A 17,835-nucleotide genomic window follows, 5' to 3' on the forward strand; every position below is an offset into this window, starting at 1 on the left:
ATAAGTGTCAAAACTGGAAACTAAAGTGTGCATCATTTGGTGATGAAACATTTCCTGAAATATCCATACAACAGACTCTTACTATTACTGATAAATGGAAACAAATTGATACAGGCAACAACATGGATGCATCTCAAAAGCATTATGCTAAGTGCGGGAGAAGAATAACACAAATGACTACAAACTCTACTACTATTCCACCCTGCACATCATTTTAAAAAGACAAAACTACAGGACAGAAAATAGACCAATGGCTGCCTCTGGGTGGGGGTAGGGCACAAAGTAGTTTAACAGTCCGAGGTGATGGGATTTTTTTTTCTCCATCTTGATGTGGCAATGGTTACAAACTATACATTTAAACATTCGCATTCATACAACTAGAATTGTAAATGCTGTAAGTGTGCGTTTATTATCTGAGATTTCTTTTGAAAAGCAGTTCAAACATTTTGAAAGGTATGCTTAAAACATCCTTTTACTTTATCAACCTAACAATTACAAGCATTTGCTCTTAAACAAGGAAAACACCTGTCTTTTATTATACACTTTAGCTTTGGAACCTGGAGAGCTTCGATTTTCCAAGATCATCCAAAACAGAGCAAATCTCCAGTTTCTAGATAAATTTCCCAATTGTCTCTGAATGTTTCAGAGGACCAACAAAGTCTTATTGAAAGTACATATTAGGCCAAAACCCGTCCACACTCATAAGCTCACCTCATTTTCATACTGGATTTCTAACATGGCCCGTGAGCTACCGAGATCCTGCATTACAGACTCCGCTTGTTTCAGCAGCTCCTCTCTGTTCACAGTACGCTAAAAAAAAACAAAAACAAAAAAAACAAAAAACAAAACCAAAAAACAAAGTACATGAGGAAACTATGCTCACATTACACTTTAATAAATAGGTGACATTTTCCCAGAGTGCAAATAAATAAATGTTAAAAGATTCCTTTTAAGATTCACTTATTTGTGTGAGACAGAGAAAGCACGAGAAGAGAAGAGAAGAGAAGAGAAGAGAGAGAAGAGAAGAGAAGAGAAGAGAAGAGAAGAGAAGAGAAGAGAAGAGAAGAGAAGAGAAGAGAAGAGAAGAGACACGTGAACCTGTGCAATCTAGTGCAGGGAGGGGAAGGAGAGAGAATCTCAAGCAAGTTCCACGCCCGGCATGGAGCCTAACTTGGGGCTTGATCCCACAACCTGAGATCATGACCCCAGCCAACAGGCACTGAGCCGACTGAGACAGTCAGGTGCCCCAAGACGGTTCCTTTAAAACCATGCCTCAGAAAAGGTTAAGGTAAGAAAGAAGTAGCTGCATTGCTACAAACATGGGCAGCAAAGCTAAGTGTTAAGCCTGAGTATTATCTTGAGCCCATGGCAGGTTCAGAAAATTCACAGGGTGGATTCACAGGGTGGAGAAGAAAGGCTATCTATCTATACCCTTGCCAGACATCAATGCAAGTCAGGGCTACAGCTGCATGGAATCTCCCTGGGCATGTTTACAGATACATAATGGAGAGATGGATATGGAGGTGGCAGGTGAGACAGGTGAGCTGAAAGACCCTGGCTCCAACCTGCAGGGATCCTACAAGCACAACTACAAACATCTACAAATAAGATTCATGGGGACAAGACGGGTACTGCCATTTTTCCAAATTCTGCCAACACCACTGGTGACACATTCCTAACACTACAAATAAAGATAGAAATAGCAAGGCTCTGCAAAACAAAAAGTATACACGTATATTTTACCATGCTCTTCATTCCTTCTAATCTCTATTTTAGTGTCATTAATAATGGTTCACACTGGTCTTGGAAAGACAGCCTTAGGTAAGAATCCTCGGCACAAAAGAGGAAGACAAACAGAGATGTCATTAAGTAAAAAAGGGTGCTAGGTCAGAAATGTAGGACAGGGTCCCTGCCGAAATGGCTCAAGAGAGGTACAGTCACAGCTCTCAACATGGTGCCAAGGTGAGAAGCCCAGGAAGATGACATCAGCAACACAGGGGGTGACGAGGCTCAAGCCAAGAATTTCATTCAGAATCTTGTTTCGCTCATCTCTGATGGGAGTGATTTGAGAAGGAAGAAAGTGAATCTGGTTAATGCTACCTACACTGCATAAGGGAGACTATAGAGTGAGTTCCTAATTTAAAAAGAAAACACAGCTTTGGTGAGAGAAGGTAAAGACTCTTTCTTGGCATGAGCATTATGGCAACTGATAAAAGAACTGTAGAAATTATTTCAGAACTAGGAAAAAGGGACTCTTAAGTGAGGATGAAGAAGAATCACACAGATCCTGGTTCCAAGAGCTTGAGAGGAAGCCATGGCTACTCCAGATGAGAGATACCTGGGACTGAGTTATAGCTCTGCACCACCAGGCCCTGCTCCCATGCACCACATCAACTAGTTCCTAGTTGAAAACTCAGTGAGATTTATCTTTAAATATTTGGGGGGAGAAACTTACTTTTTTTCTATCCAATCTAGGTGCAACTCTGCTATCTTGAGAATCCGACTGGTTGATTTCTGGGTTGGTATCAAGTAATCTTTGCATTGCTCGGTCCCGATCAAATGCAGTTACGTAAAAAAGCATTTGCCGGGTATCAAAAGGGAAGAAAAATGGGCTGCAAAAAGATGTGACATAGATTATCTGAATTAGAATCTAAACCATATAAACCCCTACATTAGAAACCGTTCTTGCTATGAAAGAATAGCAATTAAAAATATAACCAATAAAACCAATAAAAACAGTCTAGGCAAACTAATTTTGAAGAATGGTCATCATTCTAGCATTAAATTTCTAAGTGATTAAGTAAAAAAGCATTAAGTAGTTTTTGCTGTGAAATATGAAATCCAACTATTAAAATCCTAGACTTTAAACCAGGTCTATTTAAGATCTTCTTTAATCTACCCAAAGACCTACAGGAAGTGTAACATGACTAGCAAATCCTACTTTTAAAATACAATTCACGACACTGCCAACACATTCCTGTACCACATAGACATAAATAATGATGGCTTTACTACTTTATGATTTTCCTCCCAGCTTTGGCATTCCTAAGTCACTCAAACCTGCCAAACGGCCATGCTGTTTTCCAAAGAATGAACACTACAGTAACATAGGTCCTACTACCTCCGATGATGGATTTTGGATTTTGATGTAGGATTTTGGAAGTTCTTGACAAGAGATGCTAAAAGCACTTTCTGTAATAATGCCAATATTCTGTTTTGTCTCCTGTGAGTAGCCACATAAGGATGTGGCTAATGTGACTAAAAACTAATGTCTAATTTACCTAGTTTTCATTGATGTAAATGTAAACAGATATATGTGGCTACTAACTACCATATTGATCAGCACAGTCCTATGGTCTCTGAGAATGTTAAGTTTGGACCCAAACAGGCTCAGAAAATCAACCAACTCTACCTTTTGAGTCCAAATTTATGAAGACAAGAGTATTATACTCTCATCAAATATCCTTGTATACCTTCCTATTTCATACACACATGCACACACACGGAAATCTTTTATCAGCCCCAGCTAGCCTCCTCTGGATAGACAGACTAAGTATTAAGCAAGGTGATATCAAATATGATAATGTTACTTAAACACATTTAAATAGGTTCACTAAAGACTATGTTTTTGTAATAAAATATGTAAAGACCAACATGAGAATAACATACTCCCAAAGCCACCAGTTCAGAAATGATCATCTTACCAGGTTTTTCCTAGTTCAGTAAGCCACGTTGGGATATTTCCTGTCATGATTACTAAAGGATCTTGAAGCTGCCTATTTGCTTTTGCTGTCAACTTACTGTTAATAAATTCACTAGTTGGAATAATCTCCTTGCACATTGCATTCTGTAAAATGTTAAAAAAAAAAAAAGATCTACATGTAGTAAAACATTAGGATTATATTCACTAACTCCTTATCTCCAAATATGTATGCAGAGTGATTCCCAACATACGATACAGCTTCTCACTCAAGTGCCCCCAATCCAAATGACAATTTCTACAAGGTACAGCTCTACCACAACCCCTGCAGGCCACTAGTACTGATCCAATCACTGATGGGGCAGCTGTTTTGTGCAAGGCCAATTCCATCATCCTTCTCTATATTATATAAATATCAAAAGTAGCATTCAACTTTCACTTGACTTTTTACTTCATATTTTATCTTAGACAAACGAACTTCCCCTTAAATGTACTGGAAGAATTTTAACTATAAATTCACATTTGTTCTTCATGTTGTGCAGCCAGGAAGAACACTGATCCAAGACTGTAGGCTGGCAAAGGAAAGTGGCGGAGGAGCTCCTACTGATGAGGATGCTGTATTTCACTGGGCTATGATGCCTGCATTTAACTGCAACATCATTTCTGTTTCTAGTACAAGAATTCATCAACCACTATACTAGGGGTAATGATTTATATGTAGGTAATACTAAGGGTAATAACATGCATGTGCAACACCCAATGGGTAACTCCATGAGTGGACCACATTACTCACATCATACAAGTAATACCAGTATCGGCTGATGGCATGTAAAACTCTTAGAAGAAGAATCACATCTAAGGACGGGTCTTCAAAAGTTATATTCTCAGGTGGCGAGGAGATGAGGTAAACTTCTAAAGGATTGGATACTGATGGGCATACTCCATCTAGAGTGCAAGAGATCAGAGCTAAGTTTTGATCCAAGTTAGAAAACCTATGCCAGTGGGCTGGTTAATCTTATCACCCCTAAAATAGTGACCGCAAGTTGTAAAGATCTAATGTTTGGCCTCCTATTAGAACACGGATAACGAACATTCTTTCCTTTTACCTTATACATAAACCAGACAGGCTTATGAAAATTTTGCTTTCCTCCCATATCCAAACAAACCATAAGGGAGAAAAACCGGATCCTTTGCATTTCTTATTTTCAACAGGAGCAATGGCTAACAATAAAATGGCCAGAGAAGAATAAAGAAAAAATGTTTAAATTTAAGTTCACAGTTCTATATAAATTTCCCAGATTTTTAATTTTTATATCCAGCTTAAAATGGGCATGTAAAATAGACAAATATTCTCAACTGTGACTCTGATAAGAGATTTGGTTCCTTAATCCAAGGCTTAGGATAGGACATACTCATGGTTTCCAAGGGGATCTAGGATTCTTCTCTTTGTAGACTTTACTAAATAATAGCTTAGGCAGGGGTGGGCAGGGGGTCAGGGGCTGAAACTGTTGTCATTTACTTTAACTCAGCAAAGGAATTAAAAATCCTATCACTATCACTACATAAAGGGCAATTTTTAACATCAAAACATAGAAACAAAAATCTCAAAATAAAAACTGTTTATAATAGAACTTCGTTTTATGGAAAACAAAACAAAACACTGTTACAATGTCCTTATTTCTGTGGACCATAAAAAATCTCAGCAATTGACGCCGTTTGTTTGGAACTTCTGGAAAGGAGGTTCCATGGAATGACCCAGAGCCAAATGCTAAGGCATTGGTACCATCACATAAAAAAGAAGGGGAGCAAACAAGCACACGTGGACTGGAAGAAAAACTACGAAAGAGAACAACTGGGAGGTGCCACTCCATTGTGTAGTCATTCTTGTTCCCTGGAAAAACTGTTCATTCCTTTTGTAATTGTTAGATTTTAATAAATGACAAAAATGAAGGGCCCCCCTGACCATGATCAGTCTCTTCTTTAGTAAACGTGCTCTACTAATGAAATTTGTTTTAGCCTTCATTGAAACATAAGTTTTTCATGGGAAGAGTGTTAAGTTTTTCCCAAGTTTCTTCCCAAATTTAATTTTCCAGGTACTTAACTTTTCATTCATGGTAATTTCATTGTTTCTAAATTATATTCAAGGACTTCACTGCTGCATATAAATCATTCCTTTAAAATTTCCATGCACGGCAAGTTGTTTTCCCCTCCCGTATCAACTTACCATGCCATAACTCATCGTGCTTTTTTGCATTTCTAGGGGATGTTTTTGTTGGAGCCGTTTGGGCTCTTCCTCTTTTACCACCAACACAATCTTTATTACTTTCTTCATCCTCTCTCACAGGTTTGTACCTAAATTGATGGGAGAGTATGTAAACTAAATGTAGATTTAAAAATAAAAACTATTCGATAGGGGCCTAAAAACTATTCTACAGGGGCTGAAAGTGTGACCTACAGACACCAGAGTTAAAAGAAGAACTCTGAGATCTATCCTGTTTCTTGTATTTAGAAAATTACCAATAGCACTGCTTCCAGGAAGAGACCACACAGAGTCCACCATCCCAGGAGGGGCCACCTGAGGAACTCCAGGGGTAGTTCAGAGAAGAATGGCTCAATTTATTTATTTTTATTTTGTTAAGTGGAGCCCAACACAGGGCTTGAATTCACAAACCTGAAATCAAGACCTGAGCTGAGATCAAGAGTTGGCCACTTAACCAACTGAGCCACCCAGGCATCCTGAAGAATTGTTCTCTTTAAAAATAAGCAGCAGACATTCATAAACAATGCAGAAAGCTACACTCAAATGACTCTGAGGATTCGGAGATGACAAGCTTCTTATTACTCAAAAGGAACATAATCTCATAGAGATGTTTTTGTCTTATTTAAATACCTAAAACAAATCTAAAAAGCTGATGTGAACTATGATTATTGCCCATGAATACATAATTTCTAGGAGACATAAGGCAAATACACACATACACATGTGTGCACATGCATGCATTTACGTACACACAGATAAAATATTTAAAGCAGCTTTTAATAATAACATGTAAGATTTGGGTTCCCTCTCCTTATGTAACCCAGCCATTAATATGAATTCCAAAACACAGAAATAATATATCAAAGTAGATGAAAAAGCAAATGAAGTCATTTTCAGACTTGCCATATTGTATGAGTCTTTGTCCAAATACCAGCTCTTCCCAGAGGGTTGCTCTCATCATCTGTGGACTCCCGCTCATCCTCAGCTTGTATACTGAACTGCCGGACTGCCTGATATACAGTCATGTTATATGGTAGCAAATGTTCTCCAATATAAAACTGTAGCCTGTGCCTTACGTTTCCGGAATTTAAGAACTGAGCGGCCTAAATGAAGCAAAAGAAAATACATTTAAGCTCCAGGCGCTCGACTGTGTGCATTACAACATGGTGAGAATAGCACCTTACCAGAGACTCGTCTATTTCCTCATCAGAGCCATCATCATCACTGTCTTCATCATCTTCTCTTACTCTTCCATACCCTGAGGACCAAAAAAGGCTGTTAAGCTAGCAATTGTATGTCACAAAAGCTCATATATACTGGTTACACTAACATACTCTTAGAAAAAAGTGTGTATTACACTTTGACCAATGTACCAGAAAGAGCTAAGAAAATTGTCACATAGAAAATGCCATTTCTACTACATTACGTTCCAACAAGATAATTTAACTTGTCACTGAAGTATGCCACCAATCCCTTGGAAGGTTGTCGTATTTCCACATGCTATATATATAAAATTAATGATGGAAACATAAGTTCCTGATGCTAGTTTTAACAGGCGCAGCAATAAACAGGGAAATATTTGTACATTCCCTAATATTCCCAGCCCAAATGTATGTATAAACACATAGACAAGGAAAGTACCTCTAACTACAAGGTATCTCTCAATAGCTTGTACCAAAGCCAGGGGATCAATCTTGACCGGCCCGCCCTTCCACTGCTTCACATTTGCACAGTCTGGATGTCTTTGTAACTGGCATTTTAACTGGTGTGTGTTGAAAAATTTTAAAGCCTGTGATCCTCTGTTGAGAGAAAAGCTCAAGATAATTTGTGAAAAAAAGTTATTCTATTATTTTCAAAATCAACATAATTAATTCAAACCAAAGCTAGACACTACAAATTGCATTTTATAAAGGCAAAAAATAAGCACTTACCAGTTATGTAAAAAGCCAGCAATTTGAGTTAGCGAAAGTTGTTATAAAGAAATAAAAAGGGTGTGCATGCATGCATATGTAAACATTAAATCATCATTTGATCTCTGTCATGAGAAATCCCTGTGAGCAGAAATCCTTGACCACCGAGATTTAACTATTTCTCCAGAATAAAAGTTCCTCAACCATTTGAGCATGCTTACTTATACAGTATTTTGCCATTGCCTAACTGAATTCTATGGCTTTAAAAACAAAGGGAAAAGCCCTGTTTTTTGCGTTCAAACATCTCTGCTATAGAATTACTTTAAAAACAAACGTTTAAAATTTACTTTGCTAAAAAAAAAATAAAATAAAATTTACTTTGCTATATTCTTTTGAATGAAGCCAGTCTAAACCTGGTAATATTTAATTGCTCATTTCTGTAAAGGGCTGACAACAGTTAAGACACACACAGACAAGCTTAAAAAGCAGTTATCTGTAAGACTCCATAAGGCATGCAAATAGGGGTATGGGAAAGAAATATTCCATTAGACAGGATATAGATATATGTAAACCTACATTATTTTATACAAATCTGGGTAAAAATGAAAAACCTCATTGTTTTCTCAGGCATAGATGAAAATGGCCCCAATATTTCAAAAAATATTCCAGGACAGTATAATGATCAAAATTGAAAACCACATTCCATATTAATTTTCAAAGGCAGAAAAAACTCTAGCCCACATAGATCTCTTTATCTGTCCAAAAATGCATATTGTTTTAATAAAATGTTTTCAAAACATCATATTGTGTATTTTAAAACCAAACTAATTTCTTGTTTTTATAGGCTCCTAGTCGTAATTTTCCAGAAACCTTGTAACATCAAGTAAAATACAATAATAAACTATTACAGTGAATTCTTTCCATAAGGCTTAAGTTCGGTAAAACTGTGATATTACGGAAAATATACAAAGTTTTAATGAAACAAGAAAAGTTCATATTCAACACTTATTTGTTAAAACCCTTCAAAGGTAGAACCACTTACATCACATAGAAAAATCACAGTATTGCACAGAACGCAATTTTATTATCCAGATCAACAAAATTCACGGAGAGAAGAAATAGACATTAAAATTTATCAGTTTTAGGAACACTAAGGTCTATCACAGGTTGCCAACATAGCCGCTGGGATAGGTATTTCCAGAACATTAAGTTCAGAACATGGGGAGTGCTTTTAAAAATAAAAAGTCCTTTTCTTCAGTCATCATGACCAAATGGTCTTTGGGCAGATGAAGAGGTTACTAGACCTCTTGCCACTCTACATCAATAAAATTATCCCCACACTCCAATGGCAAGGGCACGCCCAGGCAGGGATCCTTACCTGCCTCCTGTCCCGTTCCCACTGGGGAAGTCATGTACTTTGACTGGAAACTGTTCCATCTGGCTGAGGCAGTTGTTCATCTTGTGAACTAATGCCAACAAAGGCGCATTACCCACTGGTTCTACTCTTCCAATGGGCTCTTCTCCAGGAAGCTAAAGTTATAAATAAACCAACAGGTTAAGCAAGGCCTATTGAAAATGGAACACTCCTCAACAAGAAAATTTAACAGGCAATTTTACAAAAGAGAGCCATTCATCTATTCTCTTTTATCTTTTTTGATAGATTTGGTTGGAATTATTATTTCCATATAAATTACTTCAGAGAGAGACTCTTTGTAGAGGTCCACAATCCCTTATTCGGAATTCCTCAATCTAAAAGGCTTGAAAACACAACATATTTAGTGGTGAGACCTGACTCCAAGAGACCTGAGGCCATCTGCAGTCTGTATCTTTCCTGAGCAGAAATATTCATATGCTTTGCTGCAAAAATATTTAACGAGTATAGAGTGCTACTTAGAATCCACTGGGAATATCAGGTAATATATATGTACTGTATTATAGAACTTTTGAAACCTATTGCCCCAAGGAGTTTCAGTTAAGAGATTACAGACCTGTACAGAGTCCTAAACATGGTATAAAACTATATCCAGTATTGCTGCACATTTCATGCACTGCAAACAAATATCAAATCTGCTTTAGGTAGCCAAGTTAAAACAATGAAAGAAGTGCTCAAATACCTACAAACCTGAAAGGCCAGGCGAAAGGTTTCACTAGCATGCAGAAGAATCAGCCTTAGCCTTACTACACAGAGGATCCTGAGTATGCCTTCTCTCAAGTAGTTTTGTAACAAGTAGAATGATGTAAAGTCACTAATATCCAAGAGTAGTTACATTCTTGCTCTCACCCACTGAGGCTGAAGGAAGGGGAGTCTCTGAGCCTTCTGGTGTTCCAATCCAGAGTATAAATGGTGATTGAGTACTCTCAAATAGAACTGTTAATGCTGTATTTTATATGCAAAATGGAGAAGTATATACCCATGCTATTTTATACCTATAGCTATGTTTACCATATCTCCCTATACGTACATATTGTGAACTACAACATATTTAAAAACAAATACTGAGAATAAAATACATTCACAAGTGAAAGGCTATTAATGGCTGGTCTTAAAGAGAAAAGACTCAAGACACGCTAACCATGGAAACTGTGGCACCTGTGCCATTAAATCACCATTCCATTGCTTTACTAATATACTTGATATTAAAACAACAACAAATAAAAAACACCAAGGAATCCAACTGTATCACAAGCTAGAAATCTGAAGTATCCTGACTAGCATCTAATTGAAATTACTGTGATGAAAATACACACATCAGTGACCAATGATTTCTTTAAGGTGATATAGGAGCATTATGAAGTAACTTACTGGTGAAGAAAAAAATACGTGAAGGAATCTCTTTAATCTGATCTCTCGGCTCACAGCATCCTTTTCACTTTTAGATGTCAAATAAAGTAACAGCTGCTTCACAAATCCACTATGTTGGATTTCAAATGATGAAACATCAGACTCTGAGACTATGCTACGGATTTCTACAAGGCACTCAGCTCCACCATCCACCTGAAAGAGTTGGGAACGGTTTTTCCACATTGATTTAAACAGTCCTAACTAAATGTGGAGTTCACATTTCCTCAAAAAAGAATACATTTTGAACATCTTTAAAACAAAACAAAAGAAAATGAAGAGAAGGCGGAGGGAGTGATGCATTCTTGGTGGATCCTTGGAAACTATGATCTTACATATATAATCACAAAATGTTAGTATTTCATGGAAGAAAAACAGCTTGCATACCGCTAACATAAAAAAGAACTCTCACATTCAACCAACAGTAAATAAATAAAGACGACAAAGAATGAGAATACAAATTGAGGGGTAAAGAGCTAGAATACCAGAATGAAAGGATAAAACAAGAATATCAAATGTGGCTTTAAATTAATACATTTAAAACCTGGATGAAATGGACAATTTCTTGGAAAACATGTACCCCTCTAATTGCTCAAAAGGGCATTAAAAATGTAAAAAGGCTTAGAATCAGATGAAATATAAAAGGCTTATTCAATCTCCTCCAAGTACTATCAGACATACATGGCGAAGGTTTAAGGGGGGAATCCTATCAACTCTAAACCCATAGTTGAGATGTACTTGAGGGACATTTCTCAAGTTTTTTCCCCATGAAATATGGGATGACAGGTTGCCTGGCTGGCTCAGTCAGTTGAGCATCTGTCTGATTCGTGATTTTGGCTCAGATCATGATCTCAGAGTTGTGAGATCAAGCCTTGTGTCAGGCTTTGCGCTCAGAGTGGAGTCAGCTTGAGATCCTCTCTTCCTCTGCCCCTGTCCACCTCCTTCCCCAAAAAACATGTGTGCTCTCTAAATAAACTCTTTAAAAAAGAAAGAAATAGGGTAAAAAGTTAAAGATGAGATTCCTAGTCCAATTAATGATAAAATAATAAAGCATGAAAGCTAAGGGACAAGGTACAGAAATGTGCAGTGCTAAAGATACATGTCTAGTGAAAAAGTTGATCTGGGACAGCAAAATCCATGGGAAGCCAGAGTCATCAAGGGAAGAATGGCAAGACAGAAGAGATGCTGGAAGAGACCACAAAGGACCAACAATGTACACCCAATGTGGTACCTGGAGGTTGAGTTGTTCAGTTGCAGCACAAAGTCTCTGAAGGACATTCAGTGCAGGGTTGCTTCCATCCATGTTCTCAGAACTGAAATAACGCTCTACAAATTTATGCGCCTGTTCCTTAATCCAACCTTTAATTTTTTCTCTGCAAGAAGGAAAAACAAGATTTTAAAATTAGTCTCTGTGTATTTCACAGAAAAGATGTATTTCAATCATAATTCCACAAAGGCAAACAGCTGCTATATTTAAAACCATCTGTCATCAATGACAATCTATGTTTATAGATTAATAAATTCAGATTAACCAAACTGTCATTTTGAAAATGGGCTAAGGTGTACTAGAGAATTGCACAGCTACTTAAAATATATTTCATATCATTACGTAGAGAATATACAAAAAGTTCTGATTTCTTGGAACTCTACCATGTAACAGTTTCCTTCCTAAGTATTTGCCTGAAAGTAACTTTACATGGCTGCTTCATTAGGTACAGACATATCTGCTTTGTCCTTTACTGTGTTCCTTGGAGAGCTGAAATAAAGAAGTACAGACCAGAAACACACACCTGTTAGATGCACGATTAACTGAGACCTGGCTATTTAAATTACAAATTCTGATGCCTTTAGACATAAAGTTGATAAATTACTTTTTATTAACCAAAATTCAGAAAAAAAAAAAGCCTGTTTCTTTACCCAGTACCATTTGATTTTTAAAACTTTCTTATTTGCAGAAGTAGTAATCCTTATTGGTGTGTTACATCAAGAGTGAAAAAACTAACCTAAGCAACTCAGAAGGACTTTAAAGAAATAATATTTTAAAGGAACAAACTGGTGTGTGAAAAAGTTTACCTGTACAGTTCCAAATTTCTTAAGATCAACAAAGAAGCCTCTACTCTAGGATCCTTAAGTTCCACTGTCAAGGGTAGAGGAAGAAAGGGTATTTCATAAAGTGGGTGTGTGTCTGTGTGCATGTGTACACGCAGAAAATATGTCAGCTTGCCCTCCTCTAGAACAACTGCCAGGTTCCATAGGGCAGCATAATCTATTTGGTTTTGAACATATGTTAATGCAAACATAAATGTTGAAATGGAGGGAGCCTGCTTGTCCCTTGCCTATGTCTCTGCCTCTGTGTATCTCGTGAATAAATAAAATATTAAAAAAAAAAAAAAAAAAAGATGTAAGACCAGACTTTCAGACAAAACCACGCACAGAGTTCAAAAACAGAATCTGCTCTGCCCTCAAGCAATGCCACTTCTGAGCATAAATGGAATGTATCCATGTTTCATCTCTACACAACAAACATACTGACTGCAATAATGTTAACTTTTGCAAATCCGAGAACAGAAGTATTAGAGAATTCCCTCACTTCACCTGTTATTGGATATGGTGTCCTTGGAGGCGGCCCTGGCAAGACCACTGACTCCCGCAGTTCGTGCTGGTTCGATGTTGTTGCTGTTGGACTGTGCGCTTAACCTTCCCCACGTTTTTGGATTCAAGCTTGCCAGGAAAGAAGATTTAGGTGACTGAGTAGTGGTAGGGCTTTTAGCTATGAAAAGAAACGGGAATGACAGTTAAATCATTTTTGTGCAATGAAAACTACATTTTACAATTACTGTTCTTAGTAGGTGAAGTTGCTGAAACTAAAAACACTTAGTATTCAGGAAACCCAGGTGTGTGTAAAGCTGTCAGCAGCTTGATAAGTACATGCCTTTAGTTTCCCTCGGCCCCCCCCAGAATCACCAGAGCAATTACCTTGATTGTCTACTTTGTCATCATCTCTTGGAGGTGAATACTTTGGCCTTCTTGGCCCTCGTTTTGGCAGCCGTTTTCTCTTTAGAACATCACTTAATCGACTAGCACATGAGAAAACATGGGATAAGTTTAGCAATTACCATGATTTATTATCATGGCTCATTGAAAAGCAAGCTAAAATGGCAGAAACAAGGTGTAAAATATTGCCATAACAGAGTATTCTTAGTTTGTGGTTATTTGATGCAGACTCTATACTAGTCATGTTCTAAAGATCTAGAGACATAGAAAAGGATTACTTCAAAAAGCAGCTGTTTGACTACACTGAACTAAAAGTAAAATTATAAACTCTGTATACATACAGAAAAGTACCTAAAACAAATTCACAATGCAAAGAAGCAATATTAAAAAGAACTGTGCAAAAAAAATAATAAAATAAAAAAATAAAAAGAACTGTGCTATCAAACTAGAAAAGAATATTAAATCTGATTACCATATTTATTCCCTAACTTAAATGACAAAAACTAAAATTGAGTAATAATATTATCAAAATACTTTCGATACTACTCCAAAGTACTTTCATGGTATGCAATTACAACATCCTAAATGAACGCACTTAGAGTTAAGTCATTTTTTTAAGCACAAAATAACCCATAAACTACTCTGTCAAGTCACAGTATTAATAAACTATTTTGAATTAGAATATCTGAAATAGAATATACATAGACTCGGTGTCTTATTTTCACCATTCTTAACAACAGTAGGAATAGTTTGAAATATCAACAGATTCGTAGAATAACAAAACTACATAAGATGGAGAAGATGGAAAAGACATTCTGGATACATGACCAGTAGAGTCAGTTGAGTGTCTGACTCTTGGTTTCGGCCCAGGTCATGATCTCAAGCCTCAAGTTGGGTTCCATGCTCAGTATGGAGTTTGCCTGAGTTTCTCTCCCCCTCTTCCTCTGCTTCTCCCTGTCCCCACTCTGCACCAAGCTAGCACACTCTCTCTAAAATAAATAAACTTTTTTTTTAAGTTCTGGTTCAGTTGGTCTGCAAGTCAAATAAAATTAGAAAACCCAAAAAACATTTTAAAGGTTTTCCAACATTTAATACGTCTATTAAAAACACTACATGTATTTGAATACACTTCACAATCAGGAAAAGTGAAATTTATTTTAAAGATTTGTTTATTTTAAGGAGAACACAGGTGGGGGGCAGGGGAGAGAGAGAGAGAGAATCTTCAACCTGATTCTGTGCTGAGCATGGAGCCGAACACGGGGCTTGAGCTCATGACCTCAGCCAAAACCAAGAGTTGGATGCCTGAACAAATGAGTCACCCAGGCTCCCTGGAAAAATGAACTTTCAGACATGATTGAACGATTCCCCCTTTATAAATGTAAACTAACCTTTCTTTATTTGAAATCATATTAGAAAGGAATGAAACCACTTAAAAATACTTAAAGGTTTTTTTCCTTTTCTTCCTTAGAATTTTCAAAAGTTAAAACCTAAAATCAAGTCTAATCCCGTTAAGTGGCTCAGAAATACTGCATTTGTCTGAGTTGCATCACATTTCACCAAGCACCTGATGTTTCGGGCACCATGCCTGTGTTAAGACAGTGAAACCCCACAGTAACGTAAGTTACCACAGCAGCCAGGGCAAAGGAGTGAGGCCAGAGAGGAAGTAAGCAGAGACAGGCAAGGCTGTGAGGGAAAACTGGCAGACAAACCCATCTTGAGAAGAGAGAAGGTGGAGGTTCCCCAGTATATTCTCCAGGCCCAATCCCATAGGTACCACCCAAACTAAGCAGCTTCCTGAAATAACAGCCACTGTGTCAAAAGACCAAGTCTGTAGCCCAAGTCCCAGAACTGCCAAAATTCATATTTAAGCTAGAGTAGACAACTGCCACCAGGTGGCACCAAAAAGAGCAGAGATCCTAAGCCAGCTAGTTTCTTAAGACAATGCTACCTTATAGTTTACAGGATTAAATGTTTGGAAGACACTTACTAAGTATGATATGTGCTACCAAAATCTATGTCATAGCTTAAAAGAAATAAAAAGGAGCATTACACTAACTACACTTTGATTTTCAGAACTGAATCTGATCATGCACCAGTCATACAGTAATAGGAAGTTTCTAATGTCAAAGAAACAAATACAATTTTAGAGTGTAGTTTGTTTCAACACAACAAAATGAAGACTAAATGAGGGTTTGGTAATGTTCTCAGAAGCACAGTACAAGAAAGAGAGTAAAACAGATAACAGAGGTGGAAGCAGGCTTATTTAAGAACTCCTACTTACTCTTATTAAGAGCAAAGTTCCCATTTGCCAATTGAAAAACAAAACGGAAATCAGGTTTTTTCCTGTATATTCCCCCAAATTCTAGTTTTTAATATTTTTTCACTATGTTACTATCTGGATGTCTTAAAACTGGTACGTATGCAACAGTAAATAATCACAAGACTACAGAATTAGAAACGAGGGTTCAAGTTCTATATCCATGAAATAAGTGTGACACTGTGCTCATCATTAACTACTCCATTAGTTCTCTCAGAAACTTCACTGAGCCAGAGTTCCCTGGAAACACATCGTATCCCTTGGGGTTCCTAGACACAACTAAATACAGTGGCTTTACAATAAATGGATGGTCTCTTCCCATTCCCATTAAACATCAAACAAAATACTGATGGGTAAATGCAGTGTCCTCTCTTAACATTTTACCATTTTATTCCCTGTGTGAATCTCAGGTACCAGGACACAGGTAATGGTGAAGAGCACAAAACTCTGACTTACCCTTGAGGGCTCAGATCTAAAGAGTCATCTCTGCTGTGCTGCAAGCTGGGGGACCCCAGGTCAGCTGCAGCATTGGTGGCGGCCGTGGCTGTTCCACTGCTGACTGACGTCGTGGATCCCAGGGATCCTGACCCATTCGTACATGCCTTTGGTGGACTTGTCAACAAAGACTCTGATTCTGCTAAGTGTTTTACTTGATGCATTACACCTGTACAGTAACAGATATAAGTCAGTTTTAACCAGGACCACCTCCCCACAATTCTACTATCTCTAAATGCTAACACTGATTTATAGGGAATGAATAAAAAGTATCTGGCAGATGGATGGGACATGATGACTTAGGTGCCAGAGTTTTCGACTTGACTCCATCCTGGAAAGTAGTAGGCAAAATCAGCATTAAAGAGAGTTTATATTGAATGTCTTCTAATATTCAAATTTCCTGATAACAGGAAATTTAACGGGTCATACAAAGTCCTACTGGAAATTCAAATACCATTATAAAAACAATGAACTACCAAAACAGAGTAGAGCACCTACGGCTTGATAGCCAGGAGATAAAAACCTACTACAATTATTAGTTAACTTCAAATGCTACCGTGAGAAAAGATCACAGTTAACACTATTGCCAAAAAAGAAAACACCAAAATCCAAGTATGAGGATTTTCACATCCTTGGATGTTGTATAAAGAGAACTATATGGTAACTTATGAGGCAGGGGTTCATATTTGGACAAGAATCACAGGAGAATGGACATGGTGGGGAAGCGGGTGCCAAGAACTATCAACTGTGTGCAGAGGTGTGTGTCTGAATGTACATGTTCACACATTCACATTTTTTTCTGGGTAAACAGTCCAGAGCTTTCAGAATTCAGAATCAGAATTTTTTAAAACAAAGTAACAAAAAAAAACACAAGATGTCTGAATGAACTCAAACTTAAGGCATTCATCCTACAAATAATATCTGTAGCAATCACGTGCCAGACTGTGTGCTAGGTACTAAGAATATGACCATGGACGAGAAAAATGGACTCGGGGCAGCTACTGAGGAGAAAAAGAAATTTTTTTACAAGAAATTACAAATAAAGACTAAACTGGTCCTTAGAGAGAAAACACAGTGCTGATGGAGCACACAGCTACCAGATTGTAACAGATTCTAGAAGGAAGACAAAGTCCTCAGGAATAAATGACATTTAAGAGGAACCTCAAAGAGCAGTACACCCAGCCAGATGCAAAGCAGTAAAACTAATCAAGACTCTTCTATAACCTTAATAATGTATATATACTATAATAAATTTGGGGGTGGAGGGAGGGTGGAAAATTAAATCTGACGGCACAGTGATACTATAAATGTAATGAGGAA

General features: G+C 37.4%; 1 protein-coding gene across 26 annotated transcripts in view; it reads right to left on the reverse strand.

The window, feature by feature from the left end:
- TRIP12 (thyroid hormone receptor interactor 12) overlaps positions 1 to 17,835 on the reverse strand; it is a 147,556-nt gene that overhangs the window by 16,490 nt on the left and 113,231 nt on the right. For 18 of the 26 annotated variants that reach the window (XM_072796562.1, XM_072796576.1, XM_072796563.1 and 15 more), the window contains 14 exons: positions 16,477 to 16,684; positions 13,686 to 13,786; positions 13,305 to 13,479; positions 11,941 to 12,082; positions 10,674 to 10,865; positions 9,249 to 9,400; positions 7,602 to 7,774; positions 7,145 to 7,218; positions 6,864 to 7,063; positions 5,925 to 6,052; positions 4,494 to 4,645; positions 3,705 to 3,847; positions 2,456 to 2,612; positions 712 to 810 (listed from right to left, as the gene is read on the reverse strand). In XM_072796562.1, coding sequence (XP_072652663.1) covers positions 712 to 810; positions 2,456 to 2,612; positions 3,705 to 3,847; positions 4,494 to 4,645; positions 5,925 to 6,052; positions 6,864 to 7,063; positions 7,145 to 7,218; positions 7,602 to 7,774; positions 9,249 to 9,400; positions 10,674 to 10,865; positions 11,941 to 12,082; positions 13,305 to 13,479; positions 13,686 to 13,786; positions 16,477 to 16,684 — 2,096 coding nt within the window. The remainder of the gene's footprint in view (positions 1 to 711; positions 811 to 2,455; positions 2,613 to 3,704; positions 3,848 to 4,493; positions 4,646 to 5,924; positions 6,053 to 6,863; positions 7,064 to 7,144; positions 7,219 to 7,601; positions 7,775 to 9,248; positions 9,401 to 10,673; positions 10,866 to 11,940; positions 12,083 to 13,304; positions 13,480 to 13,685; positions 13,787 to 16,476; positions 16,685 to 17,835) is intronic. The other 8 variants (XM_072796578.1, XM_072796581.1, XM_072796579.1 and 5 more) reach the window with 2 other exon arrangements.

Source organism: Canis lupus, chromosome 24 (genome assembly GCF_048164855.1).
Source record: "Canis lupus baileyi chromosome 24, mCanLup2.hap1, whole genome shotgun sequence".
In the NCBI taxonomy this organism is placed as follows: Eukaryota; Metazoa; Chordata; class Mammalia; order Carnivora; family Canidae; genus Canis; species Canis lupus.